Genomic DNA, 24,348 nt, shown 5'->3' on the forward strand with positions numbered 1-24,348 from the left:
ACTCCCTGTCTGTTCTCCCCAGCATACCCTGCAGTCATCGACCAGCGCACCCTGCAGGAGGAAACGGCCCTTTACCTGGCGACGTGCAGGGGACACCTGGACTGCCTCCAATCCCTCCTCCAGGCTGGCGCCGAGCCTGACATCTCCAACAAGTCCCGAGAGACCCCGCTCTACAAAGGTGAGCCCCCCCACAGTGGGCTTCCCCAGGGAAGGGTCCAGAGGGTAGGTGGGCAATTGGGAACATCGCTCCCAAAGTGCATAACTCCCTCCCTAGCCCCCCTTCTCCCCAGCCAGGGGTCTCCTGTGAAGGGCGGATGTCTACGGGCCACGCTACCCAAGTCCTCCTGTGGGCCCGGCACGCCGAGGAGCGCTGAGGGCCCAGAAACAAAAAGCTATGATCGGTGCCCCAGCACCCTCCCAGCCCAGTGGGCAGCGACACACAGACAACATAAACAGCCAGGCAACAAAGAGCTCGGCATGATGCGCCCGGGAGCATCGGGGAGGGCTCTAGCATTGGGGGTGAGCACCCACAAAAGGGGGCGTCGGAGCTGAGCTGGAACAGGAGGCTGTGTCCAGCTGGACAAGCAGAGGGAACAGCATAGGCAGAGGCAAAGAGGTATGAAAGAAAATCTGTACCCCCGGGACATTTAAAACAAACCAGAAACTTAGCCTGGCTAATTCAATACATCACCCGAGGACACCGGCATCTCTAGCAAAATCTGAATCATCGTAATAGCTGGTATTTACTGAGTGTTTACTCTGTGCCACGCACTGTTCTTCAATTTAACCCTAATATCCATCTACATAGGAGACGGGCATTACATGGGAGGTATCTCCATGTTATAGATGAGGACCTAAGGCACAGAGACATGAAATGAGGCACCCAGGATTTCACATATGCTAGCAAGGGGCAGACCTGGGATTTAAACTCAGCAAAGCTAGCTGCCTCACAGTTCATATGCTGAACTATGACATTATAAAGCGTCCAGTTCACGCCCACGGGCTTAAGCAATCAGGCTTGGGTCTTGCACATACAAATATGAGAGGGCCTTTACACTTTGAAAAACGACAGACATCCCCGCTTTCCCGTGTGACTGGTATCCAGTACCTGGAATATTCCACGGGAAGCAGGTGCCTGGCAGCCGGTAACTGGGTCCGCTGTAGACCCGAGATGGGAGTGTTTCTCAGAAGTCGTGTCTGCCCGGGCACCAGAGCCATCACCTAGAGGCCGATCTGCCCAAAGGGAGCTTCCCGAGCACTGGGCAATTCTCAGCCGAGGCTTGGGCCCTGGTGCTGAGTGCACTTCTCCCACGTGCCAAGTACTGTGCTAGAGTGTTCCATGCACTCCCTCGCCCAGTACTCTCACAAGGTCCTCTCAGGAAGGTTTTATTATCTCTGGTTGACAGGCGAGCAAACCAAGGCTTGGAGAGGTGGGGAGCTTTGCCTGGGGTCCTGTTTGAAACACTACCCAGGAAGCCCCCTTTCTCTTCTTGCCCTCACCCCTGCCTGACTCGAAGAAGTGGTTAATTTAGACAAGAGCCCAGCAGCCTCCCTGGTGATAACCCTGGACCAGAGCCAACAGTGCATTTAGGTTCTAGAAAGCAATGAGGCTTGGGGCGCCAGGGTGGCTCAGTCCGTTAAACATCCGACTTGGGCTCAGGTCATGATCTCACGGTCTAGGAGTCTGAGCCCCGTGTCAGGCTCTGTGCTGACAGCTGGGAGCCTGGAGCCTGCTTCGGATTCTGCGTCTCCTTCTCTCTCTACCCCTCCCCCACTTGTGCTCTGTCTCTGTCTATCAAAAATAAATAAACATTAAAAAAAATAAAAATAGAAAGCAATGAGGCTTAAGAGGGAGGTGTGAGCAGATCGAGAAGACTCGACAAGACTTTGTCTTGTACGCAGAAGACAGATTTTACCTCAGTTTAAGTGTGTAGCCTGAGGAAGGGCTTTGAGCGGGGCTTCTGGGACCCTCCACCTCTCCTGGCTCTGGTGATGTAGAGGACTGCAGCCTGTAGCGCTGGAGAGGGAGAGGAGTCAGGGACACCCTGGAACATTCCAAGGGACAGAGACGCTGGGCCTGATTGCCTGAGTTTGAATCCCTGTTCTGCCACTATCTGTGTGACCTTGGGCAAGTCGCTTAACGTCTCTGTGCCTCATTTTCCTCCTCTGTTGGAAGGCGGATGATAGCACCACATCCTTTACAGGTGACTGGGAGAATTATATTGGAGGGGCCCAGAAAGTGCTTTGAACAGAGTGCCTGCCACCTAATCTGTGCTACATACACCAGCAAATATTACTGCTATGAGTAGGACTGTTATTTTAGGCGTGCATCCTGGGTAAAGGGCAGGGACTGGAACTCGGGACAGACCCAGTGGATGTCTGTTGACGGAACGTCCGGCGGACGAACGGGTGAATGGACAAATAAATGAATGAAGTCTCGGCCGGCCGGGTCCGGCCAGGGCCCTGCTGACCACCTCGCTTCTTTGTGCCTGGGCTGCAGCCTGTGAGCGCAAGAACGCGGAGGCGGTGAGGATGCTGGTGCAGTACAACGCGGACACCAATCACCGCTGCAACCGAGGCTGGACCGCTTTGCACGAGTCTGTTTCTCGCAACGACCTGGAGGTCATGGAGATCCTGGTGAGCAGAGGCGCCAAGGTGGAATCCAAGAACGCCTATGGCATCACCCCCTTGTTCGTGGCCGCCCAGAGCGGGCAGCTGGAGGCCCTGAGGTTCCTGGCCAAGTACGGTGAGTGCTAAGGGTCCCCGGGTCACGTAGCCCCCGAGGGGCAGCGCCGGGGAGGACCTCAGACGTCTAAGGGGAGGCAAGCTTAGGTCATACTCTGACCTGGGAATAGCATCCTCTTGGAGGCCCGTGTTGAGAAGGGATCTGAGGCTGTGTGGAAGCTCGGTGGGAAGCGTGTTGAGATCCACCAGCGACGCCTGCAACGAGGCACAGGCCGGGGCGGGAGGAATGGCGTGAAACACGTGCCGTCGCTAATCTAGCCCAACATCCTCATTTTACGAATGCGGAATCGGAGGCCCAGGAAGGGGAAGTGACTTATTTGCAGTCACGTAGCAAACTGGTGGTGGAACAAGCCAGACCCCGGGTCTCCTGACACTTCAACTACTCTTTCCACCCACATCACACCTCAAGGCCAGGAGGAACCTCAGACAGCATTTAGGTCACCTCCTCGGTGTACACGTGATGAAACCAAGGACCAGGATGGGCAAGTGATAAAAAATGTCCAAGGTCTCGCCGCGAAGTAGTGGAGGAGTTGGGATTTGAACCCGGGTCTTGGCACTCTCTGCCCGTGGAAAATCTTAGTCACGTTATCGGGAGAAAATAAAACAATATTGTCCGCATCGTGAACAGAAGACCCCGGGACAATGGGAGGCATTGTTCTGGCTAAAGGGTGTTGTCATTCCGTTCTTCCCCGAGAGAACCCCTTGGATTTCTTTTCTCTCTCTGTGGGAGGTGAACCTCCCTCCCTCCCAACAGAGAGGCCAGGAGCAAGCCAGACCCTCGGGCTGAGCTGAAGTAATTGGTTGAGGACCTTCTGTGTTAAGCGCGAGCACAGGATAGGCTAATGGGATTTTCTCCATAGCCGTACGAGGTGGAGAGTGTCCTCATCCCATTCAGTAGATAAGGAGACTGAGGCTCAGAGAGGTGAAATGGTTGCTCACATCAGAGCCTGGGTTCCAACCACACGCATTTGACTCCAAACTGCACGCTTCTTCACTTGGCCATGCTACCCCAGGCCTCGAGAATTACCATCGTGGGACTTTGCTCGGATAAACATCCACTTACTCAGCACGCGCCTGAGCAGTTGAGAAAACAAACCCAGGGCCCTTCCTTGCAGCCAGGGACAAATCTGGACCGACCCGCATGAGAACAAAGGAGCACGGGCAGGGTCCTGGGAGCCCAGGCAAGGAGGCTGGGCAAAGGGCAGGGTGCTCAGCCGGCAAGGGGAACCGGCCAACTCTGAACATCTGTCCAGCTCTCCTGCCGACAGTCTGAGTCAGGGTCTCGCTCCCTTTGTGGGCTGAGTCCCTTTTTAAGGCCAAATATTTTTCTTGTGAGAGCGGGCGGCTTTGCTGGCGGGGTCCAGGCTTCCAGGGAGCCTGACTTCAAGAGCTTGGACCCGTTCACTGGCTTTCCCTCAGGGTGGGGGGGCAGAACCAGCCTCTGTGCCCCAGCCCTTCCGTGCTGGAGAACCGGCCTTTGCTGAGTACCTTCTCTGTGCCCAGCACTGTGCAGGGAGATTGTCTTAGTTTGTTTGGGCCACTGTAACAGAATACCGTACGCCGAGGGGCTTACAGCCTCAGGTGCTTATTTATTTCTCACGGTCCCAGAGGCTGGGAAGTCCAAGATCAAGGTGCCGGCAGATTCCGTGTCTGGTGAGAGCCTGTTCCTGGTTCACAGACGGCCATCTTCTCCCTGGGTCTTCACGTGGTGGAAGGCGCAAGGCAGCTCTTTGGGGTCTCCTTTGTAAGGGGGCTAGTCCCACTCACGACAACTCCACCCTCGTCACCTGGGCACCTCCCAAAGGCCCCACCTCCTAACACCATCGCGCTGGTAGGCACTATTCTTCCTGGTCTACAGATGGGAAAAGTGTGGCCCCTAGGGGCTGCCCGAGGCCACAGGGCTTGCAAGCCCTGAAAAGAAACGGCAGCTAGTTCTCGTCTCTTTCCACCAGGCCAGAAATCAGTTACCAAATTTGAAAATTACCAGAAAGCCTGAGATAAGCAGAATGCCCAGGCCGAGCAGAGCTGTGGTTAACGGATGCTTTTGACTTCGGCCCTTACTGACACTTTCCTGCTGTCTCAGCTCTCTTTCCTTCCAGAATACGGAGGGACTGGTGAAGAGACCGTTACCTCTTTTCTCAGAGAAACCCGTGGGGCTCTGAGAAGGAGATGGGGAAGTTGTAAACGAGGCTGATAGGGTCTGTCCCCGAGTCCTTACCTCTCAGCAGGCTGTAGTGCCCTCTTTAGAGGGGACAGGAAGCAATCCCTCTCGTATTCCTTGCGGTGGAGGGCGGAGGAGGACAAACCCCAATTAAGGCGGTTCTTGGGGTCTTTCTTTATTAGGGGGCTCTGCACTCCTAGAGCTGGGTGGCTTCCTCAGAACAGGGTCTGGATTCTTTCACATGGAGCGAGGAGGAAGAGCATGGCCTCTGCCATCAGACCAGCTGCCGGGGCTTCCGCTGTCAGACCCCCCGGGGTCCAGGTTTGGGCTCCGCACTTATGACCCCGGCGGCCTGGGGCAAGTTGCGTGGGTCCTCTGTGCTCAGTGTCCTCGTCTGCAACACGCACGTAAGAGTTGTGACTGACTGCGTGGAGTGACGCCGTGGATGCAAAGAGAGAGAGCTCCCCTACGGCAGGGTGCCTGGCGCGTAGTAAGTGCTCAGGAAATGCCGGCAGCAGCGAGGCAGCTGTTCATTTCCGAGAGCGCTCCCCCCCCCCCCTCCAGTCTCAGGGTCGCAGAGTGGTTGTTACATGATCCAATGCGCCACGGCGGTTGGCACCGTGCTTGACAGTGACCGCCCTGGTCACTCCTTGATCCGCCTTCTCCTTGGCCAGGCGCCGACATCAACACGCAGGCCAGCGACTGCGCGTCCGCCCTCTACGAGGCTTGCAAGAACGAGCACGAGGATGTGGTGGAGTTTCTGCTGTCGCAGGGCGCCGATGCCAACAAGGCCAACAAGGACGGCATGCTCCCGCTGCACATCGCCTCCAAGAAGGGCAACTACAGGTCAGCCCGGGGCCCTGCCACCGATGCTCGCGGCTTCCCCGCCTCACCCACGCCGCTGGAGCGGGGGCCGCGAGCGTCCCACCCATGGGACCAGGGGGGCTCAGGAGGGGTCAGGGTGGAGGGCGCCTTCCAGGTGGAAAGGAGGAGACTCCCCAGTAGTCGGCAAGCTTGAGCGCGTCGCCTGATTAACCTTCTTCACCCTCTGACTACTGTTAACAATCCTTTCAACACATCTCCGGAGGTAGATGCCTTTACCTCCATTTCATCACACGAGGAAGCTAAGGCACAAAGAGGTCAAGTGACTTGCCCGAGGTCACACATCTTGCAGGCGGCGAGAACTGACCCGCTACAAGAGTCGCTTCTACGGGAATTGCACTCAGGGGGAAGGATAGGAGTCGGGGCCAAGGGATATTTCTGTTGGGGGTGCAAACGTAACCTCTGAGGGGGTGCCTGGCCGGCTCGTCAGTAGGGCATCCAGCTCTTGAAATTAGGGTCATGAGTTCAAGCCCCACGCCGGGCATGGAGCCTACTTAAAAAAATAAAAATGAAAAAGATAGCCTCTCAGGCCGTTAGCAAGCACGTAGGGGATACATCCAATAATCTGAATAGTGCCAATGATACAATAACACAGACAGTGCCAATGATAGTAGCTAGGCTTTATTGAGCACTTACTATCTGCTGCACACTTGGATTAAGACGAGAGAAGCTTAAGTTGTCCGGGAGTGATCTCGGGGGAGGGAAGACACACACACACGAGCTCATGACATAATGGAAGAGTGTGGAGAGCTGGGCTCAACAGCAGCCCTGGAGGAGAGGGACTCAGGGGGCCCGGAGGCAGAGGTGCGCTAGAGCTGACTCGAACCCGCTCACGGGAGCCAACTGTGCACATGGGCAGCCGAAAATTGGCCATGGTGGGAATGTTTACACCACGGAAATTGCTGGCCACGACATATCAGGGCCCCCTTTGCTCCCCATAGAGCCAGTTGTTAAACGTGCACCACCCCCAGCTGGTGGGGTCACAGAAGACCCTCCAAGGAGGCAAGAGACCCCCAGCTGCATTTGAAGGACGCCGGGGCTCGGCAGTTGCCACTCAACTAGCATTTTCCAAACTTCGTTCACAGACTTTCTTCCTCATCTCAGGCGTCTCTACCCTCATTGCTGAGTATTTTCTTCTGAAGACATGTTTACTGAAAATCTGTTTTCAGAAGGAAACATCCATCACACTACTAAATTGCTAAAGTTGCCAATTTACAACTGATTTAAAAAAAAGCTTTTTACATAAAATTCCATCCCGTGTACCCCAGACGACACACTCTGGGAAACACAGCCTGCCATCAGACAGAGAGAAGAGGGGAAAACACAGACTGTGTGCGTTGGTGGGGGTGTTGGCTGTGTTTGCTGAGGCAGAGGGAGAAGGGGGTGAGAGTGACATCCCAGAGAATGAAGTGGAGACGAAGAGACGGACCCCCACAGCCCCAGGCCCTGCTGTGCAGGCCGTCTGTACCTAAGGCCACCCAAAGATGCCCTCTCCACCCAATCTGCCCCCACAGAGGAGACCCTGCCTTCTCTGGACCGCAGGGCAGGCTGCAAGTCACAGGGACCTGGGTTTGAATCCCTGCTGAAGCCATGGGGCATGTTTCTGAACCTCAGAAAGGTTTTCCTCTTCTGTAAAACGGGCGATAGTTACAGCTGCTTCATGGGGTTGCTGTTAGGACTAGTGCAATGGATATATGTGGCTTATGGAATGGAAATAAAGTGCCCAGCAGAGTGCCAGGCACACAGCAGGGACCCAGTAGGTCTGTGCTCACTCTCTCCCAGGTTGGAGGAGCCTTCAGTTTTTAGTGAAGCCAAGAGACGGGAGAAAGCACCAAGTCAGGCAGTGGTGACAGGCAAGACACGTTATTTCCCTTCTGCCCCGGGAAACAAACGTGGTTTATCTTGGAGAGAGAGATCCCAAGAATGCAAGAGAAGGAAGGGGCTGGAATCTCCAGGCCCACGGGATCCCTGTACTGGCCTGTAGAGCACAGTCATTCTGGGCTATTTGTTAAATGACAAATCCCAGAACCACTAAACCAGAATCTTCGGGGGTGGGGGCGGGGGGGACTGCTAAGCCTCTACCTTTGAAAAGCTCCCTGAGCCGACCAGATACAGCCCATCTACACCTTTGAGGGAATCGCTGATCTCATACAACTCCTGATTTTGTAGAGGAGAGAGACGGGAAGTGGCTTGCCAGAGAGTGGCAGGGCGGGGACTGTCCCTTGGCATCCTTCGATCACACCCAGATGCCTCAAGTGGACCCCGATGTTGGCAGTCTGGCCCCAGCTGGAGGAGAGGTTGAAGGAGCACCTAAGGATGACTAGGGAGCAAGGCGGGTCCTCTCCGGAACCACCCATATGGACAGTTTGTGTTCCCCCCAAATCTGCTTCGGATTCATGACTCTCAGAGCGATTTCCCTGGTTACCCACCCTCCATTCCCAGGCCCCATTTCCCTCTGCTCCCCAAGACTGAGAGGGGCCAGGCCCCTTTTGAGGGCTGCCCAACAAAGGTTTAAAGCCGTGTTCCCAGCACCTTCTGCCGCAGGGCCCATGGCCAGGCAAGTCCCGGGCACTTCACTCCTTGGGCATGCGGCATTAATGGCCCTCTCCGCGCTGACCTCCCATGAGCCGCTCAGGGATTTGATGTGACATTCCGTGGGCATTCCGCTCTCGGCCACCTGCCAAAACGCCCTGCCCACCTATAGCATGGAAAGCAGCGCCCAGTAGCTGGTCTCTGTGCTCGCCAGATGATGCCATCTCTGTAGAACATTTAACCAGAGGCTTTATCTTCTTTTTCATTTCCAGTTTAGCAAAGGCACCTTATGAGATTAAAGCTCAACACCAAAGATAGATTTAAAAAAAATTTTTTTTTATGTTTTTGTATTTGAGAGAGAGGGACAGACCACGAGCGGGAAAGGGAGACACAAGATCCGAAGCAGGCTCCAGGCCCTGAGCTGTCGGCACAGAGCCCGACGCGGGGCTCGAACTCAAGGACGGTGAGGTCATGACCTTAGCCAAAGTTGGACACTTAACCCACTGAGCCACCCAGGCGCCCCACCAAAGACAGATCTATTAAGAAATGGTTTGTGTTGGACAAGACCAGGTGCCCCAGACATCTTTCAAACTGAATTTAGAATAGCACTAAGACCAGAGATTCTCAGTCTTGGCTACATACTGGAGCCCCACCCGCACCCCACTAAAGGGCTCTAAAAACCCTGATGTTTGGGCCTCACTCACCCCAGAGATTCTGATACAAGCCGGCTGGGCTGGGCCTTCAGGGTCTCTAAAAGCTGCCCAGATGATTTCACCGCACAGTGTGGGACAGAACCATTCTTTTAGGGTGCATTTTGTGGCTGGCATACAACTTACCTTTTGGGCCTCGCTTCTGATGCCCTTGTGTTTAACTATTCTTTCTCTTTTACTTCTAATCTCTATCACCTTTGCAAGCCACTTAAAACTTTTTTTTTTTTCTTTTTGGAAAAAGGGAGGATAGAGAGCATGAAATACATTAAATTAAAAGGCAGATTATAAGGCACATTCACAAGCAAGTTAGTATCCCTATTGACTAAAAGGGAACTCTGGGGCTCCTCCCTAGACCTGCTGAATCAGGCCCTGGATGGCAGGGCCCAGAAGTCTGCATCGTGGGGATCCGCTGAGCTGTTCTGAGTCCTGATGGAGAGCTGGCGGTTTGCACCCCTGCTCCAGCTCCTAGTACCTCGGGACAAGAGGTACACATCCGCCTAGAAGGGTCCCTCGCGGGCAAGAGTCCTGCTGTGCCCTTGGGAATGTCCACAGGCAGATTCCTCCACTGGTGGAGTCTTTTCTGGCTCAGCCTGAGCGTCACCTGGGCTCAGAGAAGAGGCAGTCTCTCCCCTCCAAAACACACACACACACACACACACACACACACACACACACACGGCAGGGTCACCACAGTGCAGCCCAGTGGTTTTGGCAGCCGAGCCATCTGTGGGTGACTGGCTCCCTTGTGAAGGTCTAGTCTGCAATCAAATTACACCCAACGCTGACAAAGGTCACTCCACCGTGACCTTGTGACCCAGAATGCCCGCGTGCTGCGTGTGCAGGGCAAGTGGGCTGCAGTCACCACGGTGGTCAAGACACCAACGGCCACCGTTTATGGGGTCCCTACTACTCGAGTGATCTCATTTTATCCTGAAGACCAGCCTCAGGGAAAGGTATCAGCGAATTGTGTTTTGTAACCGGGGCAGAGGGATCCCACCTTGCTGGGTTGTTACGACGAGTGAATGCGATAAAGTCCTTAGCTCATACGGTCATTTCCAGGATAAATGAGGTCGGTGAGTAAAGTACCTTGAATGGTGCCTGGCACAGAGCAAATGCTCAGTAATATTATTTAGGAGGGTGGGGTGCTCCCAACAATTCACAGGGGCTCCCTAAAGGGCAGCTATCATCGTCACCATCGTCATCATCACTCTTGTTGTGATTAATTACCTCCCTGTTACACACGTGGTTCAGAGAGGTTGAGTGTGACAGGCCTGAGATGGCCCAGCACCGACAGACGACACCGGTGGCGTAACCCAGGTCCACAGCCCCATGTGGGACCCCACACCGCCAGGGGCAGCTTGCTTTGACTCGAAGCTCTCTGCTCTGTTCCCTATCACTGGGCTAAAATTCAGGCAGGACACTGGAACCAGGGCAGCAGCCTTGAGGACACCAGAATCCTGGGTGGGGACCCGGGGCCTGGAGAAAAGACAGTGAGGCTGTCTGGGACAGAGAAAGTTGGACTCGTTTACTGGTGGGTCCTAGAAACAAGGCGGGGGGGGGGGCAGTTATTGTGACTGGAGTCCAAGGTCACCTGCCCAGCTGCTGCTCTAGGCCTCCTTGAAATAGCCCTGAGCTGGGTCTGGTCTGGTCTCAGGGCTTAAGCTGGTGGGTGTGGCTCTTGCCCCAGGGAAGGGAGAAGTGGGGGGGGCGCAGGGAACCTGGCCTCCCAGACACCAAAGGTTCTACTGGGCCGTGGTCAGCTTTGTTCCTCTTCATGAGGTACACTTTGAGCCCTGTGGCCCCAGGACCTGCATGCGCGAGAAGTAGAGAGACTCAGATCAATGGGGTCACCTCCTCATCCTCCAGCCCTCTGTCCCACAACACGGGCTGGGGAAAAGGAGTGATGATTTGTGGCAGGGCCACCAACGCGGCCACTCCCTGGGGCTGGGGGAGTGAGGCATCACGGAAAGGCCTGGCCTTGGGAATTCTGGACACCTACATTCTGCCCTGGCTTTGTCATCCGCCTCCAATCCAATCTCACCCTCTTCCTCACCCCATGCCCGGGGCCTCAGTTTCACCCCCTATAAAATGGGAGGGCTGGACAGGCTGATCTCCAGACCCCGTCCTGCAGGGCATATTAGTTACTCTGCGAAGTCCTACGGAAGCGTACATTAAGATGACTTTATTGTGTTATTAAGATGACGTTTCTGGGACTGTAGACGACGCTAGTCATGTTCTCACATTCCTGCCGCTTTCCCCTGGTTGGGCAGGGCATTGCTGGAGGCCAGCTGTGACCTGCCGGGGATGCCAGCCCCATCTGGCCAGCGGCCCCAGGGCAGTCTCTCTCGCTGTTCTTTCCCGGGCTCGGGCATGCCACGGCTGTTAGGGAGCATTTGTTGGCGATGGCTGTGGTCCAGGGCGAGGCCCCAGCCCTGCCTTTGACCAGCACCTCTACAGAGTGAGGTCAGGCCTCCTGCGCCTGCACAAATAGAAATTAGGAGGCAATTAGCCCCCCTGGGTGTGTGAATTTCCTTTTGAGGTTTTAGGGGCAGATTTTAGGCAAACACGGCGTCACTAACAATAATAATACTTTCCACTGAGATCTTAGCAGGAGATCACTGGCATGAGATTTCCAGGAAGCCGCAAAGCCAGCATGCCAGGAGGCTGAGAGGCATGGGAACAGGCCTGGTGGCACCTGCTTGCCTCACCACGGCCACCTCCTTGGTGGCCACATGGGGCTGGGAAGTCACCTGTCAGCAAGGGTTGGATGGATTGGGGTCAGTGGCGGAAGCTCGTTCTTGCAGGTGGCAGTGGTCTAGGGGAAGAGAGTAATACAAGGGGTCAAGAGCCCCCAGAATTGCTTTACTACCTTTGATGAGTTGCCTCCTCTCTCTGAATCACATCTGTCAAAAGGAAGGTCACAGACCTGCTCAGGCTACCCCACAGGGCTGCAGTGAAGGTAAACTGGGGCAGGCAAGTCAATGCGCGGGGACGCCAAACTCTGTGACCTATCAGCTGTCACCCTGCCTGCGACACAAGACGTACGGCAGGGGTCGAGAGTGTGGCCTGGGGAATCAGACTGCCTAGGTTCAAACCCTGGCTCCGTCACTGACTGGCTGTGTGTTCTTGTGCAAGTCACATACCCTCTCTGGGCTTCTGTTTCCTCATCTGTAAACTAAGATAGCACACGTACTAGCTCACAGGGCTACTGGGAAGATATAATAGATGAATGCAGATGAAACGTTAAGAGCAGTGTCTGATTCAGGAGAGAGCAAAGCCAGGGATCACAGGAATCTCCAGCCTCAGCAGTACCTGACCAACCCTCTCCAGGCCACAGGCAAGGCAGACAGCCTGGGAGAGACTCGAGTTAGGCTTCAGGGAAAGAGGTGTTGAGACTCACAGGAGAGGGGAAGGGACTCTGTGGTCACCAAGGGCTGACCGGGGCCGAGCGCAGGAGTGGTCCACGCCAAATACATTCATCCGCTCCCGTCCCCCAGGACCTGGCGGCTCCACAGAGATGCAGGACGGCGCAGCCCTGGGGCAGGAAGGGGGTACATTTCTTGGTTCGCCTTTCCCGATATACGGCCTGGACAAGTCCGTCAACCTCTCTGTGCCTCCGGCTTTCTCATCAGCACAATGGGAATGATGAGACGGACTTTATGGGTTGTGGAAAAGATTAAACCAAACTGTGTTTGTAAATCCTTTAGTTGTCTCCTGGGACGCTGTGAGCTCTCGGATATGACTGTCACTGTCCCCCTATTCCCCCGCCCCACCCAGGCAGGGCAGGTGCCAAACTTCTAGCTCCAAATTTCACTACGGGGTCCACTGCCTCCTGCATCAGGTCTGTGGGCCTTCCGGTCCATTCCTTCAGGGAATGAGTTGGGAATGGGGAACACTCTTTACCCTGAAATAAGTCAGCAGGAAATTCTTGAAACCACAGGCCAGTCGGGCTGAGGTCTTTCAGAACTAGGACTTCGGAGGCCACGGGCTCTGAGAGTGAAGCCTAGCTCCACCCCTTCCTGGTTCTGTGACTTCGGGAAGGTGGTCGAAGCTCTCGGAGCCTCAGTTTCCCTGATCTGCAAAGCGGGGATAGCCGCAGACCCGTCCTTCCCAAAGCGGTCATTGTGGGACCGGCTGGCTCCCCGGCGCCCCCCGCTGGTGGGCCACTGCCTCCTCACACGGTAGTCCCCAGCGGCCCGGCCTGGACCCTCGGCGCCCCCTGCCGGCCGGGCCGCCCCGTGACCCCGGCTTGCCCGCCCCACCCGCAGGATCGTGCAGATGCTGCTGCCGGTGACCAGCCGCACGCGCGTGCGCCGGAGCGGCATCAGCCCGCTGCACCTGGCGGCCGAGCGCAACCACGACGCGGTGCTCGAGGCGCTGCTGGGCGCGCGCTTCGACGTGAACGCGCCGCTGGCGCCCGAGCGCGCGCGCCTCTACGAGGACCGCCGCAGCTCCGCGCTCTACTTCGCCGTGGTCAACAACAACGTGTACGCCACCGAGCTGCTGCTGCTCGCCGGCGCCGACCCCAACCGCGACGTCATCAGCCCCCTGCTCGTGGCCATCCGCCACGGCTGCCTGCGCACCATGCAGCTGCTGCTGGACCACGGCGCCAACATCGACGCCTACATCGCCACGCACCCCACCGCCTTCCCCGCCACCATCATGTTCGCCATGAAGTACCTGTCGCTGCTCAAGTTCCTCATGGACCTCGGCTGCGACGGCGAGCCCTGCTTCTCGTGCCTGTACGGCAACGGCCCGCACCCGCCCGTCCCGCCGCCCTCCAGCCGCTTCAGCGACGCGCCCGCCACGGATAAGGCGCCCGGCGTGGTGCAGGTAGGCGGGGGCGCGCTTCCCAGGCCCAGCACGCGCCAGGGTGGCCTGATGGCGGATGCCCTTCGGAGCCCGGGCGGGGGCGGGGGCGGGGGGGGGGCATCGCGGTCCGCACACCCCGCAGGCCGTGGAACCCCGTGGCCGGCGTGCTTCAGAGGCAGCAGAGCTCAGTGGCTCCCGTGCACGGGTTGCGTCCTTTGTTTGCTCCCCGGTCTGGGGGGATTTAAGGAAACAACAGCGGAGCAGGGGAATGTGGGAGACTGAGGGGTTCATCACCCACAGCAAACCTGCGCCCGGAATATGATGTTGAATGACCCCGATGGGGATGGAGGTGAGAGCAGATTGGCTAAGAGCAGACGAGGTGCAAAGAGGGACCCAGAGGCAGGACGTGGCCGTGGTGGTGACTTAAAAAGTCCGAACTTGAAATGAAAAGGAGGTGAGAAACACCCTTCTCTTGGAGATCAACGTAGTGGTTAATGGGAATCATTGCAGGGCCACTTGCTGCGTGCAAAGAAGGTGATGTTCACGTTACCTTAATTCTCGTAAAAAATAACCCTCCAGTTGTCGTAGTCCCATTTTCCAGACAAGGAAGTTGAGGCTTAGAGAGGTGATGTCCCAGCTGCCCGCCTTCCGCTTGTGGCAGCAGAGGCTGTGTTGAGGAGAGGGGCGAGGGCCGGTAGAACTGGATCCTGCCATGGGCGTGCCCAGCGTCCGTCCTCGCATACACCCCTGCTGTCCCCGGCCTCGGGTCCCCCGACCGGTGTGCTCACAGAGGCGCTGCCTTTGGTCCCGGGTGCCCCGGCCACAGTGTGTGATGTCTTCCAGTTCTGCGAGATCCTGTCTGCCCCGGAGATGAGCCGCTGGGCGGGGCCCATCATCGACGTCCTCCTGGACTACGTAGGCAACGTGCATCTCTGCTCGCGGCTGAAGGAGCACATCGACAGCTTCGAGGACTGGGCTGTCATCAAGGAGAAGGCAGGTAGGAGCCGTTGCTGCTGCTGCTGCTGCTGGCGGGGCACCCTGCCCGATTCAGGCCCAGGACTCGGGGCACGTGACTGTTACTGACATTTAACGAGCACCTACTATGTGGCAAGCTCTGTGCCGCGTGTCACATAGAGGGTCTCCAGGACTGTTCTGTGACTAGAAGACTGGCCCTCAGAGAGATGATGTCGTCATCTGAGCCAGGGTCTGCCCGCTAGTTGGTGGCATCTGGGATTCAAACCTAAGTTTGACCAACCCCGGGGTCTCTTTGCCAAATCGAGCACGTTTTAAATGGCTCCAGCTCACCGAGGGGTACCGGGACTTTCAGAGTAAGTTGCCCATGTTTGTGGGCCACTGAGGTAGTGTGGCAGGGTAGCGGAGGGAATAGTGGTCTCAGGCATTTCAAACGGTAAAGTGCATACAAAGCACCTGGGCATTTTGTTAAAAATGCAGATTCTGACTCAGCAGGTGTGGGGCAGGGCTGCATTTCAGCGTGCTCCCAGGTCTGGTCCACAGACCGCACCGGGAGCAACACTGTGGCCTGTCCACTGACCGTCCAGGTGCCCCACCCCGCAGTGTCCCACCTCTCCCTTGCCACCTTCCTCCTTGATCCCCGTGCCCCGATGAACCCAAACGCACTGTAGGATTTTTCATTTGCACGAATGCCTGGGAAGCACTTGCGTTGGACCTTTGATCGAGTTACTGGGGCAGCGACAGCGGAGGGTGGTGGTGACTTGCCCGCTCACCCAGGGCACAGCTCTAGAGGCTCTCTAAACATTCACCGAGTTCGTGAATCATTGGCTGCTATCACGGTGATCCTCGGCCACTAGAGGACCGCGGAGCAGTCCCTGCTTAGATGTTGGCCCCACCCCTCCCAGTCCCCTTCTGCCCTCCCTAGAGAAGGGTAATCGCTCGCGAGACCTAGTCCCAGGGACAAATGTGCAGAACGCTTCGGTGTGCTATAAACATTTATTAGCAGGTAGTACAAATAGTTCTTAACCAACACCTGTTGTGGTAACTTGAAAGCCCACCCTCCATCTACAGAACACTCTCCACGTGCTTTTTCGTTTAATGCTGTGATGTTGACATTATTTTACCAGACGGAGGGTGGACAGAGGCTCTAAGAGGCGGCAGGTACCCCAGAGTCTCCGAAGCCAGCCGGGCCAGCGGCCCTGTCCTCTGCTCGCCAGTGGCCTTTTGCCTTCCTCCTCACAAACTCAGTCTTCACTCAGCTGAGAAAGGGACTGAGCTTCCCGGAGGGGAGGCTCTGTCCTAAGCGAGACCAAGCAGCCAGAAATGCATCTGGATGGCATTTGAGCCACCTGGCCCCTCTGCCGTTGTTTCCACATTCCCTCCGCATCCCGATCTTCCCGGGATGGCCACGGCCTCCTCGGCTCGGCGTTGCTGTTTCCCCTGCTTGGAACGTCCCTACCTCCCTTCTTCGCCTGGCAAATACCTGCCCACCCACCAAGACCCTGCTCAGATGGCACCATCTGGTGTGGAAGCCTTCCCCACGGTCCTGGGTTGGTTCCTCTGCATCCCTGGCGGGAACACGGGGCCAGGCAGCCAAGGGGTCAGCATGTGTTTGTTGAGTGAATGGATGGCATCCTTTGATTCAACAAACCCCTCGCCTGTGCCAGACCCTGTGCCCAGGACTGAAATAAATTGCCCCATCACCAGACACATCAATCCCTGTTCCTACCTCACCCCTCCCCCTCAGCTGAGAAAACTCCGCCGTGTGAGATATCCCGGGAGGCCTCCCAGGAGGCGGCAGCCAAGTGGGATTTGGGGACGTGTGGGGAGATGCCCCATCCCTGCCCCCACGCTGGCCTGTCTGCACCGCCAGAGCTCAGAGCTTAATTCCATGCATGGGGGCACTTAAGAGGTCGAACTCCCCGACCCCTTCGCTAAGACTGTGTTGGGGGGTCCAGGCTGTGTATATACAGGAAGGAGGACGAGACGAGGGGGCTGGCAGCTCCGGCTCCAGGTGTGCCCCCCACTACGTCCTCACCTGTGAAATGGGTTTGTACCTGCCCTAGCTGCCGCCTTGGGCCGTGCGGATCGATGAGGGGCGACGAGGCGGGAGCTGCCTCGCCAGATCTTTTCAGCTGACAGGGGCCGGGGTTTCGGAGCGTGGTGGGGTCCAGGCGCCCCCCCCTCTTATCCAGTCATATCGATTGGGTGTCTCCTACCTGCCAGCAGTCACAGGCAAACTCTGCTGCTTGCAAACGACACGCTGGCACTTCTCTTTCTCCCCTTTCCCAGAACTTCCGAGGCCCCTGGCTCACCTGTGCCGGCTGCAAGTGAGGAAGGTGGTTGGAAAGCACCGCATAAAACTCCTGGACGCGTTGCCCCTCCCGGGCAGGCTGATTCGGTACCTGAAACACGAGAATACCCAGTAACCAAGGCCGCGTGGAGGAGTCGCTCCTCAGACTGTCACTAAGCCTCAGGACAGCCGTGTCCCCAAATCCCAGGGGGCCTGATGACAGAACGAGGCCGTGGGTTGGCCTCCGTGGCAGCTGGGGCAGCCGCCGTGACCTCACCAGGTCTCTGGGCCAGAGCTTTGCCCGGACCAGAGAACACAACGTGTCAAGTGGGAGGAAAACCCGTGTTTGTTTTCAACCTGATGAGTAGAGCCCAGACTTTCTCTGCCGTTGGGAATGGCAGAGACCCCAAGGGCAGAAGTTGGGGGGGCGGCAGGTGGGAGCCAGCAGGGCAGCCGCAGCCCCGCCCCCGACGCTTTCAGGGATGTGTCTGCCTTTCGGAGACAACCTGCCACCGGGCTGTCCCGGTCCCCTCCCACTTTGTCTGTAAAACTCTCCACTTGACTCCTGAGCTTTTTTCCTGGAGGTGTGATCCGGCGGGGGTGGGTGGGGGACCCACTTGTCAAGTACAATAAATGTTGCACAGATGACACCTTGCCCCGCGAGGTCCCTCTCGCCCGACCCCCTCCTTCCCACAGGGCCTGGGGTCTTCGGCGCTGCTCTTGGCGGGTGTAGGGGTGGGGCAGGTGCTGGGACAGGGTGCACGACACCTTTGGGCTTCTGAAAGCCACAGGAGAGCCGGCAGCTGGAGGAGAGGGGGCAGCTTCCTGCTCTGTGAGCGGAGCGGCCTGGGGTTGGTTTTTCTGTCCTGCTTCAATCACCGTGGAAACAGGAGCAGCATCGCAAACAGGGCTCCGTGTCTACAAGCCTCCTGACACCTGGGATTGCCTCGCACACACATGTTTCCTGGCAGCTTGTCCTCGCGTCCTGCTCACCCGTTTGCCACAAAACTTGAGATACCAGGAAGGAAAAGAAATCTGAATACGGGCCACCGTGAGCGAAGGTGCTGGAGGGGTGGCCACTGTCAACCCCTGCAAAGGCACCGAACCGGAGGCACGAAGCCTCGTCCCCTCTGCTGCCCCCCGGGATCCTCACGTGGCTCTGTGGGGGAAGCCAGGCATTTTCGGGAGCCCCCAGCCCATTTTCAGGTGGGCATGGTTGTGACACCTTCTTGGGATGCTGGGACGCACTGGGTTCTTAGAATACGAGTGCTCGTCAGTACTGGTTGGTCACAGGCACTGGTCAGGGCCCCTCCTCCCCAGGTGTCTCTCCCCAGCCTTGGCCTTCTCAGATCCCGGCCCCTATTCCCCCCCCACCCGCCCCCCAACCCAGAAGCTTAAGGATTAAGGCCTGGGCTGGGGCCTGTTCCCAAGGGTCGGTTGTGACTGGCCGGTGCTCGGGTTGTGCTTGGTTGTTCCATTTCTTGACCACCGCTGCTCCAGAGAACGACTTTGGAGCCACAGCCCTCTGCAGAGCCCTCCTCCCCCACCCCCATACTTGGGCCGCAGAGATGTCTCAACAGCATCACCAAACACTAAAAATCCTGCAAGTGGTTCGGGTTTGTGCGCACAGCACATGGGACGTTAGTGCTGGAGATGTGAGGCTAGGAGGTGAGTTCCCGGGTTTCACTTGGAACCAGCACGACTTACTTTTTTGTTCAGGGAATCCTCTGCTGCGGCTGTATGTTTTTAACCACAGCTGTCCTACATGTGTTTGCCCCCAACTTGCTTCTGCCTGCGGAGTCACGGGCCGTGTGCTTCTGTCCAGCCGCTTCTTAGTAAAGGTTTCTGCTTCCAGACAAGCCTCCCTGCGTTTGTTTTCATGCATCACTAGGGTGTCCCCTGGGGAAAGGAGCCCAAGAGCGGCTCGGACAGCTTTCTGAGAAAACACTCCTCCCTGGGCTCTGTTCCTCCCCCGCGGGGAGGACAGTTGGATGGCCCAGATGACTAGGGGAGGCGACTTTTGGCGGGTGCGGCTTTCTGTCAGGTCTGTGACACTCAAGAGTACCAGGTGCTCCCATCATCCCTACGACAATCTATTTTCTGTCATATTTTTCTGATGAGGAAGTTTTGGCCCAGAGAGGTTAAGTAACTTGCCCGAGGTCACAGAGCCGGTAGGTGGATCAGAGCTTCTAACACTTTGCTGTACTGTGTGGAGGGGCAGAGCAGACCGGAGCGGCCTGCGGCGAGCGTCCTGATGCCTTACCCTGTGTGCTAGATAACGACTCAGAACAAGTCTGCTGGCATCACATGGCTTCCGTGGCTCTCAAGTCCTCCCAGACCATCAGACAAACTACCAGAAACCCACTGGCTTCCCAGGGAGCAGGCCGCCCTCCCATAGAGATGCTCCACTCCAGGGGAATCCTAGAGCAAAACCAGGCAGAGTAGGAAGGGCCCTTCACAATCGCTAATCCTGGAGCCTTGTGTTAGAAAGGATTCCGAGGTCGTATCCGGCCCCCGAGGGAGAGTGACTGTGACTAGTTGAGGACACCTGCCTTGGGTGCAGAAATGGCAGGTACCTCTGTTTGCTATCACTGACCTAGTCCCCGGCTTTATAGAGTGGGGAAACCAAGGCACAGAGGGAGATGAACTTTCCGGCATCATGCTGCTAATTAGGGGACTGCAGTCCCCAGCCAGGGCTGGCCCTGCACCTGTCCCAGTGGTGAGAGCTGTGCTTTGATGAGGTCTGTGTGCTCTCAGCCACGGAGCAGGTTCACACAGCAGAGCAGACCCTGGGCCGGTATGGAGGCGCATGCCTCTCCAATGGCTTTGCCCTTTAGGCAGCATCAGGGCAAGACCCAGGGCCACTCCCTGCCACCAGCACCCTCCTCTGTGCCTTGTCACAGACAGGGCACCTGGTATGTGCCAGGCCCAGGAAGGGGGCCATCAGAAGGTTACCCAGGAATCTGACTTAGCCAGAGATTTTTTTTTTTTTTTTTGGCTTGTCCACAGGGGGCCAAGCTCCAGTGTGTCCTGATTTTCTCTCTGGCCAGGGTCGGGCATGATTGCCTTGGCCCAGCCTCTGCTCTGAGGCCGTAATCAGAGTGGAAGGCATAGCAGAGGGGGACCACTCTCATCCCACCCCTCACGCTGCAGGTGGGGCAAGGAGGCCCCCGGAGGAAAGGTCCAGCACCACATTCCATTGCAGAGCCAGGACTCCAGCCCCACCTCCTCTGGTACCGGCCTCCTTATTCTCTAGAGCACTGTGGACCATCTGGAGATACGGGCCTCCCTCACCCTCTGTTCTTGGACCTGGCAAGCAGAGGTGACTGCCCGGTGACTCCTCTCCACCCTCCTTCCTTCGAGTGGAGCTGCCGGCCCGCAGTGTCCATTCTCAGACACCGTGGAGGTCTTTGGGTCATTCCCGGCCACCCCCACAGCCAGCCGCCTTCCCTAAGCTGCCCTCTCCCCGGGCCCAGCCAGCATTTCTTAACCTGGGGACCATTCAACCTCATGACATCAAGATGTGGAAACTGCAAAAGAAATGTCTTTATTCTTTTAACCTTCTTAATATTTACAAAAAAAAAAAAAAAAAAAACACCTCGAAAGGAACAGAACTGAGATTGGCTTACATAGTGGGTGGCAGGTGAACAGACGTGTAACTCTGGCTTCTGGAGCGGCTGGCGGGCCGGGGCAAAGCCCCGCCGCGCAAGACTGGCACGAGGACAGTGGGATGCTCTGTCGCGCTCTGGTCTGGTTGGAGAGGGGCCGGCGGAGCCCGGCCCCACAGCTCCCAAGGCAAGGGCTGACTTGGCGCCTGCCGGAGAAGCCACTGCCCCAATCCTGTCCTCCCCTCCCATCCACACACACAAAGGGAAGGTTCTCAAGAGGCCACGCCACTGCCCAGCTCGCTCCTCGCGCGGAGAGCTCCCTGGGCCCCCAACACCCGTACAGGCCAGAGGTCGGAGCCGAGGGCCTCCCAGCCCGGCTAGAGGTAGCCAAAGACATTGAAGATGGGCGGCGGTACAGCCGGCTTGGTGGGGATAGGCTTCAGGACCACGGGTCTGTACACTTTCTGCCCCGGCCCATCCACATCCTTGCAGAAGTGGGCCAGCTCCCCGGGGGAAGCCGGGCTTTTCCTCCATAGGCTCAGGCCGGGGACCGGGCTCTGGGGCAAGGCCCCTGGAGGACCTGGGTAGACCGGCTGTCCATGGTACTGGAAGGGGCAGCAGCTCCAGGCATTGACACGGCCCACCAGGGAGACCCCAGACATCTTGAGTGGCTCCTTTTCAGCCGGTGCCCTTGGGGATGCCGGCACTGGGGCCGTCTCAGGATCCAAGGGCCCCAAACCTTTGCAATGTTTCTTACCCTCATAGGGAGGTCCCTCCCTGGGGCCCGGCCCCCCCTCCAGCCCCAGCGGGTAGCTGTGGGTGGCCCGAGGCTCTTCCCAGAAGGAAGCGGGCAGCTGTCTTTTCCTCATGGGCACCTGGCCAGGCCTGGCAGCTTCTGGGTTCTGCCCCTGTAAGGTCTGCTCCTTAGAGAGACATTCCTCCCTGTACGGGTTCCCCAGAGCCTTCTCCTTGCAGCCCCCACCCCCGCCGGGACTGGAATCATGGCCAGAATCGAGGGGCAGCCTCCCTGGCCGGTCCTCGGGTCCCCTTTTCAGGTGAGGCTCCGCCCCTCTGCCGGGGAGGCCCCGAGGAAGCCGGGAATACTTCTGGGAGAAGCGTTTGAGCTGCTTCTGCAGGTACTTGCGGTGGTCCACTGAGCGGCGGCAGGGTGCAGACTTGTCCAGGGCCGCCTTGATGTCACTGGACGCCAGGTTCACAAAGTTCAGCAGCATCTTTACGTCACTGTCGTTTGCCATCACCAGGAGGCCACTGCATGGGGCTTTCCATGAAGCGGGCGGGTTCTGCTCGTGGCTGGCAGCTCCAGGGGAGGGCACAGAGCTGACCTGGGGGGACACACAGGCCATTGGGAGTCTCTCCGGGCACCAGCACCCAGCCGCCGCCCCCCCCCTCCCCCGAGGCCGCAGGGCCAGCGCCCCTTAGCCTGAAACACAGTCCTGGGCACCGGGCTGCCCATTCAGGCCGCTGAGCATGCGTTTCCTCAGCATCTGGGAGGGAACACGCGGGCCCACTCAGTCCTCCCAAGTCTGGCCCTCCCCTGCAGCCGAGGCTCAGAGAGGCTGGGCGGCTTGCCCAGGGCGGCCCAGCCACAAGTGGCATCGCTGGGGCCGGAGCGCAAGTCTCCGCGTGCCCAGCGCACCGTGTCTCCCACACACCACGCTGCCAACGTGCGCAACTTGCCAGCGAGGTTTTTATTTTCTGAGCCGAGGCCACCGCTCCACTTTAGAGCAAGGCCAAGCCCCTTCTCTCCCCAGTGGTGATGCCCTCCCCCTCCCACCCCCGCCCCCAGGCCTGCTAGCTTCCGCCCCCCCTCTTCGGCGCCCACGCTCCACCCCCGGCGCTCACGCAGGACAGGCAGGACCCCCGTCTGGCACTCAAGCCTGGGCCTGCCTGGCGGGCTGATCTCAGACTGTGGGCAGCGGGGCTCCCCCGCAGAAGCATCTGCAGCAATTTCATGCCTCCTGGGCCACCACCCGAGGCCCCTCGCCCCTCCCCCAGGCCCCAGCCTGCCCCACGCCCCCACCCAGCCGGCGGGAGCCGCCTGAGCCTCCACACTGACCGAGGGTGCGGGCCGGCCCCGGGCCCCCCGCCGACGTGGCCTGGCAGGTTCCCCGCGGCAGACCTGGGCCAGGCCCGGCGTGGCCGGCGAGCTCCGTGCGTCCGGCTGGAAGCAGTCGTGCAGCCCTCGAGTGGGCTGGATGGAGGACGAGTCCCCGGCGCTGGGGGGCCCCTCAGGCCAATCAGGAGCGCCTCTCCAGATACAAAGCATCCCAATCAGGCGGCAGCGCCCCGTTCCCACATTCTTTGCCGTCACAAATTGTCACCATGGGGACCATCACAAAAAAGACAGCTCCCAAATGCAATCATTTCCCGGTAAATTTCTACCCTTCAGCCCCTCCTCCCCTTGACCTCGGTTCCCTGGTTTCTCGAGGGGGCAGTGCGTGCGTGTGTGTGTGTGTGTGTGTGCGTGTGTGTGTGTGTGTGCATGTGTGTGTGCGTGCGTGTGTTTAAAAAGTCCAGGATTGAGGAGGGGCTGGGCCCAGAAGAGATGGGCTTGCATACCTCCCCCAAAGACTCCAGGCCTACAGCTGCCATGCCCCAGTGCAGACAGACAATCGGACGGGGTAAGCCGGGGCGGGCTCTTTCCCCTCTGTCCTTGAGTGTTGAGTGTCTCTCCCTCTCCCCCTCCCGCCCCGTTCCTCTCTCCCTCTCTGTCTCTGTCTGTCTCTGTCTCCCTCTTCCCAGCCCCCTCCCGGAGGCACCGGCCACTGGCCAGCCTGTGAGGGCAGGCGGCTCGCTGATGTCGGGAAAGGTAGCCGGGGAAGGACTCCCTAACGAGGTGCTGGGATATCCATGGGAAGGGAGCCGGAGCTCTCAGGAATCTTGTCTTTATGTTTGCTTCCTTAATTGAGCTGCACAAAGCCTGAATTGCCCATTCAGCGCGGCCGGACAAAAGGCTGGCGTTGCACGGTCCCCTTGCATTTGTAGTCAAACAGTTAGGGACTTAAATCGAGTCGTCATGATGGAGAAAGAGGTGGACAAAGCCCATAGAATTGCCATCAGCAAACATTTTCCTGTGTCATATTAGCCAGTCTCCATGGCTCCCCCTGGCCTGGGGACAATGGCACAAGTTTGCACACTTGGCTACTGTCACCGTGCCAACGCCGGCGGGGCCGCAAGCGGGCCGCTCTGAGCGAGCGAGGGAGCCCTGCGCTGGCCGCTGGCCCTGCCCACTGACTGGCCGGAGGGAAGGTGAGGCCGCGGGCGGAGGCAGGCTGATCGGTGCGGCCTCCGTGCCGGCCGACCTGGGCGGGCCCCGCGCCTCCTGCCTTTCTCTGCTCGGCCTCCTTTCCCTTCCACCTCTTCCCCTTGCCGTCCTTTGCCCCCTTCCTCTTCCAGCGTCTCCTCCGGTCCTCCGCTCAGCTGAACGGCCGGGCCGGCGGCCTACACCCCACCTCTGTAGCACGGTCTGTGATGCCAAGGACTCCTCTCTGAGGTCCCCTCGCCCGCATGGGAGCAGTTGCAGGGCAGGCCCAGGGGACTCACCCAGGAGGATGGTCCCACCCCCTCCTGCTGGCCAATAGACTGCAGCCGCCGGCCACAGTGGCCTGGCTT

The 24,348-nt window shown here is 58.2% G+C and overlaps 2 protein-coding genes across 5 annotated transcripts in view; one reads left to right on the forward strand and one right to left on the reverse strand.

Moving 5' to 3' along the window:
* The window catches only part of ASB2 (ankyrin repeat and SOCS box containing 2), a 28,865-nt gene extending 11,120 nt beyond the window's left edge, over positions 1–17,745 (forward strand). For all 4 annotated transcript variants that reach the window (XM_047080177.1, XM_047080176.1, XM_047080174.1 and 1 more), the window contains 6 exons: positions 23–178; positions 2,501–2,746; positions 5,581–5,752; positions 13,299–13,863; positions 14,686–14,839; positions 17,107–17,745. In XM_047080177.1, the coding sequence (XP_046936133.1) occupies positions 23–178; positions 2,501–2,746; positions 5,581–5,752; positions 13,299–13,863; positions 14,686–14,839; positions 17,107–17,243 (1,430 nt within the window). In that variant the 3' untranslated portion in view covers positions 17,244–17,745. The remainder of the gene's footprint in view (positions 1–22; positions 179–2,500; positions 2,747–5,580; positions 5,753–13,298; positions 13,864–14,685; positions 14,840–17,106) is intronic.
* Positions 17,746–21,092: 3,347 nt separating this feature from the next.
* On the reverse strand, positions 21,093–23,002 carry FAM181A (family with sequence similarity 181 member A). The gene is made up of 2 exons (XM_047079769.1): positions 22,793–23,002; positions 21,093–22,058 (listed from the first exon to the last, which is right to left on the reverse strand). Exons 1-2 carry the CDS (start codon positions 23,000–23,002, stop codon positions 21,093–21,095), a joined length of 1,176 nt encoding a protein of 391 aa, XP_046935725.1.
* Positions 23,003–24,348: the final 1,346 nt, after the last annotated feature.

This window comes from Lynx rufus, unplaced genomic scaffold (genome assembly GCF_022079265.1).
Source record: "Lynx rufus isolate CCGP_SWC_20201006 ecotype Redwood Valley unplaced genomic scaffold, mLynRuf1.p SCAF_17, whole genome shotgun sequence".
NCBI classification, from domain to species: domain Eukaryota; kingdom Metazoa; phylum Chordata; class Mammalia; order Carnivora; family Felidae; genus Lynx; species Lynx rufus.